This window comes from Physella acuta, unplaced genomic scaffold (assembly GCF_028476545.2).
Source record: "Physella acuta isolate Inbredline_101_S28 unplaced genomic scaffold, ASM2847654v3 ptg000544l, whole genome shotgun sequence".
NCBI lineage: Eukaryota > Metazoa > Mollusca > Gastropoda > Physidae > Physella > Physella acuta.
In genome coordinates, this window is record NW_026732063.1 from 21,868 (window position 1) to 37,494 (window position 15,627).

Genomic DNA, 15,627 nt, shown 5'->3' on the forward strand with positions numbered 1-15,627 from the left:
TTTTTTTTTTTAATCTGTAGGCCTACGAAGCGAAGCATATGTATTGCTGGAACAGCTATTTGAAGTTGGGTGTGACGTCATTTTTTTCCCCACAAGCAGTACCGAACACGTACTTGGGGTCAAGGTGAGGTCACAAGAGCCACCGTTGCTACGAGGTGGGGCGGATTAGTCGAGTCCTCATAGTCACCTTTTACAAGGATTGCAATATTAATTTGAGATTGCGAAATAAAATAGAAGCAGAGGGAAACTCTAGGTTTAGGCGGGTTAAAATATCGATAGGTAAATTAGGCTATATCGATAGCTAGATTACCAGGCTTAAGAGATGTAAGTTTCATTTAAATAACTGCATTATTTTAGATTACCTTTTCCCGTGTTTTTGATTAATAGTTAACTGAAAATATCAGCGGAAAATTTGGACTAAAAAAGAGTGCATTGAAAAATTCGAAAGTCCGCCGAAATTCCGAATCTTAATCTACATTTAATCTTGATCTAGGACCGTCAAACCTAGCGCAATCGACCAATAAAAAAGAAATGCTCATATTCGAGTGTCCGTTTGACCTTAGTACAGTAGTTGTCGATTTAAATTTACATACGAATAAGTGGAATGAGCATGTCGGCCCTTTCCGTAGAAGACATTTTCGTTTTTTTTTTCCTAATTTTTAAAACTTTGTAAAAAATCGACAAAAATTGGAAGTCGGCGGAAAAATTCGGCGAAAATTAAATCAGCGGAGGAAAATCGCAACTGAAACGGAAAAATCGGATTTCCGCAAAAATTCGGAAAAGTCACATCCCTGCAGGTGAGACAAGAGGTGTGAGGTCAGGTGAGACAGGAGGTGTGAGGTCAGGTGAGACAAGAGGTGTGAGGTCATGTCAGGTGAGACAAGAGGTGTGAGGTCATGTCAGGTGAGACAAGAGGTGTGAGGTCAGGTGAGACAAGAGGTGTGAGGTCAGGTGAGACAAGAGGTGTGAGGTCAGGTGAGACAAGAGGTGTGAGGTAATGTCAGGTGAGACAAGAGGTGTGAGGTCATGTCAGGTGAGACAAGAGGTGTGAGGTCAGGTGAGACAAGAGGTGTGAGGTCAGGTGAGACAAGAGGTGTGAGGTCAGGTGAGACAAGAGGTGTGAGGTCAGGTGAGACAAGAGGTGTGAGGTCATGTCAGGTGAGACAAGAGGTGTGAGGTCAGGTGAGACAAGAGGTGCGAGGTAATGTCAGTTGAGACAAGAGGTGTGACGTCAGGTGAGACAAGAGGTGTGAGGTAATGTCAGGTGAGACAAGAGGTGTGAGGTAATGTCAGGTGAGAGACAACCAACTCTTCTAGTGTGTGTGATCTAAGGTACCCTGAGCCAGTAAAAGCCTATAACAGATGGCTGCCCTGAGCCAGTCCTATAACAGATGGCTGCCCTGAGTAAAAGCCTATAACAGATGGCTGCCCTGAGTAAAAGCCTATAACAGATGGCTGCCCTGAGTAAAAGCCTATAACAGATGGCTGCCTGAGCCAGTCCTATAACAGATGGCTGCCCTGAGTAAAAGCCTATAACAGATGGCTGCCCTGAGTAAAAGCCTATAACAGATGGCTGCCTGAGCCAGTCCTATAACAGATGGCTGCCCTGAGCTAGTCCTATAACAGATGGCTGCCCTGAGTAAAAGCCTATAACAGATGGCTGCCCTGAGTAAAAGCCTATAACAGATGGCTGCCCTGAGTAAAAGCCTATAACAGATGGCTGCCCTGAGTAAAAGCCTATAACAGATGGCTGCCCTGAGTAAAAGCCTATAACAGATGGCTGCCCTGAGTAAAAGCCTATAACAGATGGCTGCCCTGAGTAAAAGCCTATAACAGATGGCTGCCCTGAGTAAAAGCCTATAACAGATGGCTGACATGAGTAAAAGCCTATAACAGATGGCTGCCCTGAGTAAAAGCCTATAACAGATGGCTGCCCTGAGCCAGTCCTATAACAGATGGCTGCCCTGAGTAAAAGCCTATAACAGATGGCTGCCCTGAGTAAAAGACTATAACAGATGTCTGGCTACTACAATACATACGTGGCCGGCCAGGTTTCTCTCAGTTCCAACCACAAACTTTTCTCCAGCATCCAGCCAAGACCAGGGAAAAAATCTGTTCTATACAGTCGGCCTGTTATAACAAAATATAAATCTGTTCTATACAGTTGGCCTGTTATAACAAAATATAAATCTGTTCTATACAGTCGGCCTGTTATAACAAAAAATAAATCTGTTCTACACAGTCTGCCTGTTATAACAAAAATAAATCTGTTCTATACAGTCTGCCTGTTATAACAAAATATAAATCTGTTCTATACAGTTGGCCTGTTATAACAAAATATATGAATCTGTTCTATACAGTCTGCCTGTTATAACAAAAATAAATCTGTTCTATACAGTCTGCCTGTTATAACAAAATATAAATCTGTTCTATACAGTTGGCCTGTTATAACAAAATATAAATCTGTTCTATACAGTCTGCCTGTTATAACAAAAATAAATCTGTTCTACACAGTCTGCCTGTTATAACAAAATATAAATCTGTTCTATACAGTTGGCCTGTTATAACAAAATATAAATCTGTTCTATACAGTCTGCCTGTTATAACAAAATATAAATCTGTTCTACACAGTCTGCCTGTTATAACAAAAATAAATCTGTTCTACACAGTCTGCCTGTTATAACAAAAATAAATCTGTTCTATACAGTCGGCCTGTTATAACAAAATATAAATCTGTTCTATACAGTCGGCCTGTTATAACAAAATAAAAATCTGTTCTATACAGTCGGCCTGTTATAACAAAATATAAATCTGTTCTATACAGTCTGCCTGTTATAACAAAATATAAATCTGTTCTATACAGTCTGCCTGTTATAACAAAAATAAATCTGTTCTATACAGTCTGCCTGTTATAACAAAATATAAATCTGTTCTATACAGTCGGCCTGTTATAACAAAAATAAATCTGTTCTATACAGTCAGCCTGTTATAACAAATATAAATCTGTTCTATACAGTTGGCCTGTTATAACAAAATATAAATCTGTTCTATACAGTCGGCCTGTTATAACAAAAAATAAATCTGTTCTATACAGTTGGCCTGTTATAACAAAATATAAATCTGTTCTATACAGTCGGCCTGTTATAACAAAAAATAAATCTGTTCTATACAGTCGGCCTGTTATAACAAAATATAAATCTGTTCTATACAGTCGGCCTGTTATAACAAAAATAAATCTGTTCTATACAGTCGGCCTGTTATAACAAAATATAAATCTGTTCTATACAGTCGGCCTGTTATAACAAAATATAAATCTGTTCTATACAGTCGGCCTGTTATAACAAAAAATAAATTTGTTCTATACAGTCGGCCTGTTATAACAAAATAAAATAAATCTGTTCTATACAGTCGGCCTGTTATGACAAAATTAAAAAAAAATCTGTTCTATACAGTCGGCCTGTTATAACAAAAAATAAATTTGTTCTATACAGTCTGCCTGTTATAACAAAATATAAATCTGTTCTATACAGTCGGCCTGTTATAACAAAAAATAAATTTGTTCTATACAGTTGGCCTGTTATAACAAAATATAAATCTGTTCTATACAGTCGGCCTGTTATAACAAAAAATAAATCTGTTCTATACAGTCGGCCTGTTATAACAAAATATAAATCTGTTCTATACAGTCGGCCTGTTATAACAAAAAATAAATCTGTTCTATACAGTCGGCCTGTTATAACAAAATATAAATCTGTTCTATACAGTCGGCCTGTTATAACAAAAAATAAATCTGTTCTATACAGTCGGCCTGTTATAACAAAATATAAATCTGTTCTATACAGTCGGCCTGTTATAACAAAAAATAAATCTGTTCTATACAGTCGGCCTGTTATAACAAAATATAAATCTGTTCTATACAGTCGGCCTGTTATAACAAAATATAAATCTGTTCTATACAGTCGGCCTGTTATAACAAAATATAAATCTGTTCTATACAGTCGGCCTGTTATGACAAAATTAAAAAAAAATCTGTTCTATACAGTCGGCCTGTTATAACAAAAAATAAATCTGTTCTATACAGTCGGCCTGTTATAACAAAATATAAATCTGTTCTATACAGTCGGCCTGTTATAACAAAAAATAAATCTGTTCTATACAGTCGGCCTGTTATAACAAAATATAAATCTGTTCTATACAGTCGGCCTGTTATGACAAAATTAAAAAAAAATCTGTTCTATAAAGATGGTCAGATGTAACGTCAGAGCTAACAAAATTGAGTATAAAGATGGTCAGATGTAACGTCAGAGCTAACAAAATTGAGTATAAAGATGGTCAGATGTAACATCAGAGCTAACAAAATTGAGTATAAAGATGGTCAGATGTAACGTCAGAGCTAACAAAATTGAGTATAAAGATGGTCAGATGTAACGTCAGAGCTAACAAAATTGAGTATAAAGATGGTCAGATGTCCAGATTGTACAATGAGATGCTGACCTGGTTCACCAGAGACCTTTCCCTCCATGCCGTTGTCACTCCAGGCTGAAATGCAGTACAGGCTTGGATCCGCATGCAGGAGGGGGTAGGTGGCAGAGAAATATTCATAAAAATCTGGCGCTATTTCTATATCATCTGCACAAGTCACGGAAAAAAAGAAATATTCATTAAAGTCTAGCACTATTTCTATTTCATCCGCAAAAGTCACGGAAAAAAAGAAATATTCATTTAAGTCTGGCACTATTTCTATATCTTCCGCAAAAGTCACAGAAAAAGATAAATATTCACAAAAGTCTAGCACTATTTCTATATCATCCGCAAAAGTCACAGAAAAAGATAAATATTCACAAAAGTCTAGCACTATTTCTATATCATCCGCAAATGTCACAGAAAAAGATAAATATTCACAAAAGTCTAGCACTATTTCTATATCATCCGCACATGTCACAGAAAAAGTCATAAAAGTGTCAGTGTTCTGGTGATGCTGACTTTAATTAAAAAATAAATGCATGAAAACACCTGCCTTCAACAATGATGACTGCATTAAAATCCAGATGGACAAACATCAGCTCAAGGGCCCATCTGAAGTGTCTGGCCACTTTGTAGTAGCTGACCAGCTTACTGTGAGCCTTGGGAACAGCAATCTCTGAGGTATCTGGTTGCTAGGGGCAACAACAACAACAATTTGAATCAATCACTGAGGTATCTGGTTGCTAGGGGCAGCAACAACAACAATTTGAAACAATCACTGAGGTATATGGTTGCTAGGGGCAACAACAACAACAATTTGAAACAATCACTGAGGTATATGGTTGCTAGGGGCAACAACAACAACAATTTGAATCAATCACTGAGGTATATTGTTGCTTAGGGCAACAACTACACTTACTTTGACAATTGTTGTGTGAGGTAACTAAGTAAGCACTTACTTTAAAAAATGTGTGAAATAACTAAGCAAGCACTTACTTTGACAAATGAGTGAGGTAACTAAGCTACCACTTACTTTGACAAATGTGTGAGGTAACTAAGCTACCACTTACTTTGACAAATGAGTGAGGTAACTAGGCAAGCACTTACTTTGACAAATGAGTGAGGTAACTAGGCAAGCACTTACTTTGACAAATGTGTGAGGTAACTAAGCTACCACTTACTTTGACAAATGAGTGAGGTAACTAGGCAAGCACTTACTTTGACAAATGAGTGAGGTAACTAGGCAAGCACTTACTTTGACAAATGAGTGAGGTAACTAGGCAAGCACTTACTTTGACAAATGAGTGAGGTAACTAGGCAAGCACTTACTTTGACAAATGTGTGAGGTAACTAAGCTACCACTTACTTTGACCAATGTGTGAGGTAACTAAGCTACCACTTACTTTGACAAATGAGTGAGGTAACTAAGCTACCACTTACTTTGACAAATGAGTGAGGTAACTAGGCAAGCACTTACTTTGACAAATGTGTGAGGTAACTAAGCTACCACTTACTTTGACCAATGAAATATTGTGAGAGGTGACATATTGCAGTATAACTTTAGCCGTGTCCTCATGAGCACAATCCTGGCTAACCACAATAGGGAACTTGGTAGCATTGACTCTGTACCTGCAAGACAATTATGACTCAATAGGGAACTTGGTAGCATTGACTCTGTACCTGCAAGACAATTATGACACAATAGGGAACTTGGTAGCATTGACTCTGTACCTGCAAGACAATTATGACACAATAGGGAACTTGGTAGCATTGACTCTGTACCTGCAAGACAATTATGACACGCCCACAAATTTTTAAAAGTTCTAGTTATTTATAAATAAAGATAACTTTTTGCCATAAAAAGGACAGTGTGGTCAATTTATAGAGCATTTGGCTGCTACCCCAAAGGTATGGAGCTCTGATGTCAGTACAGTCTCTGGACTACAAGACTACCCTGGGTCCTGATGGATACCTAAGGCTGGGGAGACTAAGGCTGGCTGGCCATAGTGCTGGCCACACCATCCATTTGTAGAAGTCAAGGTCAAGATGACGTCAAGGTCAAGATGACTTTATTTCTTGCCATCAGTTCATGGTACAATGTTGCAATGGTGACCCTTGTCTAGGTCAGAATTTAACCTAAAAAGTTGGCTGTAGCATACAAATTGTCTAACTTACTGTGAGCACTTGACTAAATTACTGCTACAACTTGTCTAACTTACTCTAACAACTTGTCTAACTTACTCTATCAACTTGTCTAACTTACTCTAACAACTTGTCTAACTTACTCTAACAACTTGTCTAAAGCTCTGTTGACTGACACACGGTTACATGCTATCACTAAAACTGGAAAAACTCCTTCCTTGCCTTTGGGTAGGTTGATGAAGGGGTCTGAAACAAAAAAACTGTATCACTCTTCTGCTTGTTACATGTCAGATATTAATAAACTTTGTAGTAAAAACAAACTGCTGTAGTATAAAAATTCATAAAAAACGTTTTAATAACAAGCTTTTATGTAATGATGCACTAAAAAGTAGAAAATAAATTATAGACTACTATTTAAATAACTATAAAGAAAAGCGTGGGTCACTTTAGTATCTATTGGATACCTTTACTAATGTTAAGGAAGACACCCACGCTTTTCTTTATAGTTATTTAAATAGTAGTCTATAATTTATTTTCTACTTTTTAGTGCATCATTACATAAAAGCTTGTTATTAAAACGTTTTTTATGAATTTTTTTTCAGTACTTTACATGTTTTATTTACAATAGAGTTACATGACTAAAAACCATTGCGCGCCTACTGAACATCACCACGTTCAGTAGGCGCGCAATGGTTTTTGAACGCAGCCATTACGTGATGGCGCAGCTATTGAAGGTGATGACGCGTGTGGTGTGGTTGGCTAGACATGCCTACTAATTCGGTCCAAATTTTAATTAATTCATTAAAAATCAATTAGGCATCCAATTAAGTCAAATTTAGTTTCAGATTGCATTGTCTTCATGTCTTGACCCACGTGCCAAATGTGAATCGTATCGGTCAAGTAGAACTGTCCGAATTTTCACTCCTGCGTTTCCGTCTGGACTGACGACAGAGGAAGTGAGTTAAATAAAAGCTTGTAAAAACATGATACATTTTTTAAATTTGATAGAAAAAGAAGAAAAAAGCATAGATCACTAACTTGACAACTTTTAAAATTTGACAGTAAAAAATAAAAGCGTAGATCACTAACTTGCTTTTCTTAGCCTGTCTAAGAGCTCTGCGTTAGCAGTCACTTCCTCTTTTATATCTCTTTCCAAATGTGATAATTTGCTGATGAAATAAGCTTCCTTTTCTCGAATCTGGAAGTACATGAATTTTATCGCAATTGTTTACACATGTTAAAGTTACATTTGTTTACACATATTAAAGTTGTATTTGTTTACAAATCTTAAAGTTGTATTTGTTTATACACTGGCAAGTCTAAATTGTTTTGGTGTTTTATTCAAACAAGGTGTTTTAATAATTTTAAGCCTAGCTTAAAATGTTTAAACAGGAAATAAAAGATTCTCAATGATATGAGTTGCTTCACTTTTGTTTAAAAGGCAACACAAGACTTCTGGGTTTGGCTGCACATGTTTTCATAATAAACTCTAGACACAATTCACTTCACATTGTTTTTAGAAAAAGACAATGATTTACGGTAAGTTAACCCTAAAAATAAAAATGTCAGTATTTGAACAGGATAAATCAATCTATCATCTTTACAAAACCAATGATCTTAAATTCATTGCTTTGAACATTTGCCGAACAAACCTTTGACAAGATGACATGAAAAATCTACTACTCACCTGATCAAAATGTCTCCTGTTGAAGGAGCTGACATGAAAAATCTACTACTCACCTGATCAAAATGTCTCTTGTTGAAGGAGCTGACATGAAAAATCTACTACTCACCTGATCAAAATGTCTCCTGTTGAAGGAGCTGACATGAAAAATCTACTACTGACCTGATCAAAATGTCTCCTGTTGAAGGAGCTGACATGAAAAATCTACTACTCACCTGATCAAAATGTCTCCTGTTGAAGGAGCTGACATGAAAAATCTACTACTCACTTGATCAAAATGTCTCCTGTTGAAGGAGCTGACATGAAAAATCTACTACTGACCTGATCAAAATGTCTCCTGTTGAAGGAGCTGACATGAAAAATCTACTACTGACCTGATCAAAATGTCTCCTGTTGAAGGAGCTGACATGAAAAATCTACTACTCACCTGATCAAAATGTCTCCTGTTGAAGGAGCTGACATGAAAAATCTACTACTCACCTGATCAAAATGTCTCCTGTTGAAGGAGCTGACATGAAAAATCTACTACTCACCTGATCAAAATGTCTCCTGTTGAAGGAGCTGACATGAAAAATCTACTACTCACCTGATCAAAATGTCTCCTGTTGAAGGAGCTGACATGAAAAATCTACTACTCACCTGATCAAAATGTCTCCTGTTGAAGGAGCTGACATGAAAAATCTACTACTCACCTGATCAAAATGTCTCCTGTTGAAGGAGCTGACATGAAAAATCTACTACTCACCTGATCAAAATGTCTCCTGTTGAAGGAGCTGACATGAAAAATCTACTACTGACCTGATCAAAATGTCTCCTGTTGAAGGAGCTGACATGAAAAATCTACTACTCACCTGATCAAAATGTCTCCTGTTGAAGGAGCTGACATGAAAAATCTACTACTCACCTGATCAAAATGTCTCCTGTTGAAGGAGCTGACATGAAAAATCTACTACTCACTTGATCAAAATGTCTCCTGTTGAAGGAGCTGACATGAAAAATCTACTACTGACCTGATCAAAATGTCTCCTGTTGAAGGAGCTGACATGAAAAATCTACTACTCACCTGATCAAAATGTCTCCTGTTGAAGGAGCTGACATGAAAAATCTACTACTCACCTGATCAAAATGTCTCCTGTTGAAGGAGATGACATGAAAAATCTACTACTCACTTGATCAAAATGTCTCCTGTTGAAGGAGATGACATGAAAAATCTACTACTCACCTGATCAAAATGTCTCCTGTTGAAGGAGCTGACATGAAAAATCTACTACTCACCTGATCAAAATGTCTCCTGTTGAAGGAGCTGACATGAAAAATCTACTACTCACCTGATCAAAATGTCTCCTGTTGAAGGAGCTGACATGAAAAATCTACTACTGACCTGATCAAAATGTCTCCTGTTGAAGGAGCGATAGGTGAGGAAGTTCCATACCACAACTGTCAACAATACCACCAACAGCACGAACAAAGTTGATTTGGTTGGTTTGAGCCGGAATTTCCACAGCATTCCTGTGTTGCTGACATCCCACTAGCACCAGATCACCATCCCATCAAGCTGACAACACCTGCGCTAGGTTGGCTGGGTGTGAACAAAAGTTTTCACCTGAGTTAATCATTATGGGAGGGATGGTTTAGATAAAGGCTGTAGCCTAGAATGGAAGTTGGGGTGGCAGCTGCAATTAAACTATTGAATTTTCACATTTTATTTTTAACACAAGATGGTTTATTTTGTGGGCATAACGTTATTACATTCAAACAGAACTATTGTCTCTACTGTTGGTTATGATATAATGCTTTAGTATAATATTATTAAGTAGAAATTCGTACAGGAAGTATTTTTTTGAAAATCTTGCAATTGGTTTGGCAATTCAAAGAACAGATATGTATAACTATAAGCTGCTCAAATATCATAGGCAGCTACTAGAACATTACAAAAAATATCTTGAAATATGTTAGCGACAGCAACTTTAAACTAGCTGGTTTTCAAACTCGGTACAGTAGGAAGAATTTGATCAACCATCAACATGTTTAATGATAAACTAAATTAGAGTGCAGTAAAAATCAGCATACAGATTCATTTTCTTAAAATTTTATTAGTGTTGATGGTTACTAGATCTACTAGTGGTGGCTGCAGATTTAGAAAGCAGATGGGCATCAAGCTTGTGCATGTAGAAATTCTTAGGTGTGGTAAAATTTTCAGTCATCTCAGCACCAGATGGTAAGATACTAGGCCCAGTGTGCTGCTTTAGTAAACTGTGAGATTCAGTGTCAAGAGATAGACAGTTTTCACACCCATATTTAAATTCTTTTATTTTAATCACATCCAATTAATAGTAATTAAATTTGGCTTAGGACTTAGGTAGGGGCTTGGGCCTAGGGATTTACAATGTTACAACTATCTACTACTAACAACCTAACATACCTAAAACAACTATCTACTACTAACAACCTAACAAAAATACATACCTAAAACAACTATCTACTACTAACAACCTAACATACCTAAAACAACTATCTACTACTAACAACCTAACATACCTAAAACAACTATCTACTACTAACAACCTAACATACCTAAAACAACTATCTACTACTAACAACCTAACATACCTAAAACAACTATCTACTACTAACAACCTAACATACCTAAAACAACTATCTACTACTAACAACCTAACATACCTAAAACAACTATCTACTACTAACAACCTAACATACCTAAAACAACTATCTACTACTAACAACCTAACATACCTAAAACAACTATCTACTACTAACAACCTAACATACCTAAAACAACTATCTACTACTAACAACCTAACATACCTAAAATGACTATCTACTACTAACAACCTAACATACCTAAAACAACTATCTACTACTAACAACCAGTGGCGGAACTAGAAAAAATGGGCCACCCCGCAAAAAATTTTTTTGGGCCCCCCATATATATATTATATATATATATATATTGTATTCAAGTAGTAACCTCATCCACTTATGCAGTATCACGGGGCGCTAAATCACATATTTCCGTTAGGAGTCCCCACTCAAATATGTACAAATGTTAGGCCTATGACAGAAACCTTTGCGGGGCTGTACTCAACAGCTTCCTAAGTTTTCATGGCGATTGGGTGAATGATGCAGTAATGCATAATAATATTAGAGAGAAAAATGTTTTTCACATGTACAACTGTATGTGGCCAGGTCACGCGTTGGATAACCTTCTGATTTAGGGAAGGGGGGGATTAACAAAAAGCCAGACCCTCACACACCCCAACCTCAATGACTATTAATAATGTTCAATTAATTCTAAACGTTCTAATTAATTTCTAAATAATTATATAAAAAATAATCTTACCTGCCCTGTTTTGTGAATTAGATTTGCCTAATACTATGAAAGTAAATTAATATGTGTTGACTAGATCTAGTGCTGTCTAGTGTCTGACAAAATGTGCTGAAGTGGTGAATCGTACGGTTAGGAAGTAGTTCATAAACGATACATTTATCTCCTCGATACTTGTGAGGTTGAGAAAGAGGGATGGGATAGGGGTCGGCTCGGGAAAAAAACTTGAAAGGGACAACAAAACGCCTTGATCTATGTACGTCAGCATCGCCCATTGTAAAACTTACTCAGGGGAGATAATTTGAAGTATAGGCCTTAAAAGTTTACTATATTTCTTGTAAAATCAAAAACAAGTAAACGTATATAAAACTGAAGTTTCTAGTATTATATTATTTTTTTTAAATTATTTGTACGATACAAGATAGTACAGGATACAAATTCAACCACTATCACAAACATATATTAACATTGAAAAATGTACAATGGATTTCGGGTCCCCTACCAATGCCGCGAATAAGCACCGCGCATCATGATAGTATTGAAAGCCCACTTCATATGTAGCGGCTTTTCGTGCTATGGACTTTGTTGTTTTTTTTTTAAAGAATTTTGCCGGCGACAGTGTGTGTTTGATTGTAGGGAAATAGAACTCGGCCTTGACGATGGTTAAAAAATACAACTATAAATAACTGTTTTAAATATGTAAAGAATTTGTCGACAATTTTTTAACCCCCTTTTTGGTCCCCATCCCCTGCCCCATCCGACACAGTATACTTTGGAGGATCGGTCAAACAGTTACGTGTCCTCTATTTAGCTATCAAAGGGAGGGGGGGGGGGGGCAACGAGTCAAAGAAGTCATTCAAAATTTGAAGAGTAATGTAATGGATTTTATCTTTTGCGGAAGAGCGTGGTACAGTACAGTAGTTCATAGACGGTTTGTTAATCTACGCATTACATCTTACTGTAAGAGTAAGGGTGTGGTGAGGGGTAGAGGTGAGGGGTAGGGGAGAGGAGAGAGTTGGGAAGGTTCATTGGAAGGGGACAAGAAAGTGCCGATAAACATCTACATCAATAGTGCCGACTTTATCCGGTCGTCTAGAGGACCAGGATAGTCACCGACTCGCCGGTCGCCGCAACATTTCCCCAGCCCGATTTCAAAGCGTGCCGGCAAAGTCAAATTTCAAATGCTTCGCTGAAGGGAAATAACTTATACTTTTACAAGTTTATTGATACAGTTGTTAAAGTAAAAATGAACGCAATTATAAATGTATGAGATCGAAATAAATAATTATATTTTTTGTAGAATTCAGGCCAGTAGTTTAAACACATAATCATAGATATGTGTTTTAATAATGTAAACAATATAACAATGTTTTTACTTTCTCGTATATACGAAGTATAGAGAAAGTCTTGTAATCGTGCACAAAAATCACATTAAATTTTACACTGTAGTTTGTGTAATGGATTTTATCTTTTGCGGAAGAGCGTGGTATAGTGACTGTAAAATAAAGATAATCGTACCGCAGCTACAGTGTTTTTCTCTTACAAACCAAATATTAAGGCAAAAATTAAATTCAAAATTTAAAAAAAAAAAAAATTTGGTCAGCCGTGGGCCCCTAAACGGCCTCCCCCCCCCCCCCCCCGCGCATTGCGGGGTCTGGCGGGACTGTAGTTCCGCCCCTGTTCATCAGGTAAATGAACAACTACTGACTAGTGTCTTTAACAAAATGTGCAGAAGTGGTCAGTTTACAGTTCATAGACGGTTCGTTAATCTATGCATTACATCTTATTGTAAGAGTAAGGGTGTGGTGAGGGGTAGAAGTGAGGGGTAGGGGGGAGGGGGGGGGAGAGAGTTGGGAAGGGAAGGGGACAAGAAAGCGCCGATAAACATCTACATCAATAGTGCCGACTTTTTCCGATCGTCTAGAAGACCAGGATAGTCGCCTCGCCGCAACATTTCACCAGCCCGATTTCAAAGCGTACCGGCAGATGCTTCGTCTTTGAAGTTGTCTATATGTCTGGCGGTCTCTCGAGCTATAGTCAGTGCATTTTTCTCAAAGACGTTTGCCGACTATCGTGTTTGTTTGTAACTGTAGAAGAAAGATAACTCGACCTCCACCTAATTTATTTTTTTTTTTTTTTAAATAATTTAGCCAGGATTTTTGGGCCCCCAATTGGTCTGGGCCCCCCCGCATTGCGGGGTCTGGCGGCACTGTAGTTCCGCCCCTGCTAACAACCTAACATACCTATTTTGAGGAGTCCATTGACTGACAACTGCATGTAATATGTATCATTATTAATAATTCTCCATTATTTAAGCCTTAAAGTTATAGTAGGCCCACTAATAGTAAATCTAGTACTTACTGTCTTACTAAGTTTCAAACTAAACTAAAGTAGAAAATAGATTTAGTCTATCATCTAATATAGCCTAAGTAAAATCTAGTAGTAATTAATAAAGTCAGGAAGCAGGATAGGCTCTCAGTGGGCTGTGGTGTCACCCAACTCATTATTACACAATAACATAAACACGTTAACTATTAGTCAGTATCATACATATACTAGGGCCCAAAATAGTAAAATACTATCTATTATTAGTATTAGGCTTATATTTATAACTTATAGGCTATACTAGAATCTACCATCTCGGTCAGGGGTTCCCAACCCCGTGCCCGCGGGCACCATGGCGCCCGCCGAACGATTCTTATGTGCCCGCCTCTCACTATTCGACAGAAACAGAATTTTTTTCATAAACATTATTGAAAGGCTGAAGGGGATGGAAATCGAAAGTTTGAGGGTGTGGGGGGGGTGCAAATCGAAAATTTGAGAGGGGGGTGCAAATCGAAAGTTTTGTCCCCGGGTGACGGGAAGGGTCGCTACGCCTCTGGAAGGAGTTTGTTGATTTAAAATAGGTGGTGCCCGCCACCCAACCGATATTTTAGAATGTGCTCTAGAGTAAAAAAAGGTTGGGAACCCCTGATCTAGGTACTAGTAGTAACAACAACAAGATCTAGATCTTGTAACTAAAGTAAACTACTTAGGGCCTACTACTTACTAGATCTACATGACTAAGTACTAGAGTAAAGTTACGCAATTGATTACACATAGTGGAAAATTGAGAACTCCGATTTTCATCTGGTTCTATTTTGAGAATTGTAACAGTTTCAGACAGAAACAAACCGAAAGTGTGTTTCCTAACGTTTTTGTGTGTTTTGGTTTTGTATATTGATCTAGTAGGCCTATATAATTAGCATAGGCCTAATAAAATATACGCTCAACCTGAGGTGAACGTGAAGCTGGGAATAAAATACAGCTAAAATGGAGTTTTAGTTTTACCATGTTCATATCAAATCATATTTAATTTGACATAGGCCTAAATAAAATATCACAATATAAAATATAGGCCTACTAGATCTATCTCCTATATAGTAGGCTTTTTGATGAGAATTACAGAATGATTTTTTTTATTAAAAATGTATCAATAATAGCTAGAACACAAGTAAACTAAGCTAATTTAGCATATTTTAACTTTCTGTGCAAAGTCATTATTACTGAAAAAAATTTCAAAGTCAGGTCAGCCTGTGGCACCCTCCACTGAACTTGACAGAAGGAAAAAAAATTGACCCGTGACCCTCATTAAAACAGAATTTGCTTTTGTTTTATTTTTTATTTTTAGTAAACATGTGCTTTATCTTACCCAATAAGTGATAAAAATTTGAAAATTAATTTTAATTACTGTTGTAAAGTGAGATAAACAGCTTAATAACACGTGTTTTCTTGAGGGGTGTGACCCGGGTGTGTCACATCGCACTTGGAACTTTATATTTCTGTGTTTTATGACTATATTTGTTTACAATTACCATGCTATGCTTTTAAAATTGATAAAGGGTAAGTATACCAAGTTACAAAATCTGCAATCTAACTAATAATTCATACTTTCAGTTTAAAAAATAATAAAAACGATCATCAACGAAGAAAGCGTAAACATTCTATTTTT

The 15,627-nt window shown here is 37.1% G+C and overlaps 1 protein-coding gene across 1 annotated transcript in view; it reads right to left on the reverse strand.

Annotated features, from left to right (window-relative positions):
- Nucleotides 1-15,627, reverse strand: part of LOC131946063 (alpha-1,3-mannosyl-glycoprotein 2-beta-N-acetylglucosaminyltransferase) — a 32,971-nt gene that overhangs the window by 13,785 nt on the left and 3,559 nt on the right. Inside the window, exons 2-8 of the mRNA XM_059306699.1 lie at nucleotides 9,672-9,855; nucleotides 7,696-7,804; nucleotides 6,750-6,852; nucleotides 5,979-6,093; nucleotides 5,018-5,156; nucleotides 4,495-4,629; nucleotides 2,040-2,130 (exon numbers count right to left, since the gene is read on the reverse strand). Coding sequence (XP_059162682.1) covers nucleotides 2,040-2,130; nucleotides 4,495-4,629; nucleotides 5,018-5,156; nucleotides 5,979-6,093; nucleotides 6,750-6,852; nucleotides 7,696-7,804; nucleotides 9,672-9,797 — 818 coding nt within the window. The 5' untranslated portion in view covers nucleotides 9,798-9,855. The remainder of the gene's footprint in view (nucleotides 1-2,039; nucleotides 2,131-4,494; nucleotides 4,630-5,017; nucleotides 5,157-5,978; nucleotides 6,094-6,749; nucleotides 6,853-7,695; nucleotides 7,805-9,671; nucleotides 9,856-15,627) is intronic.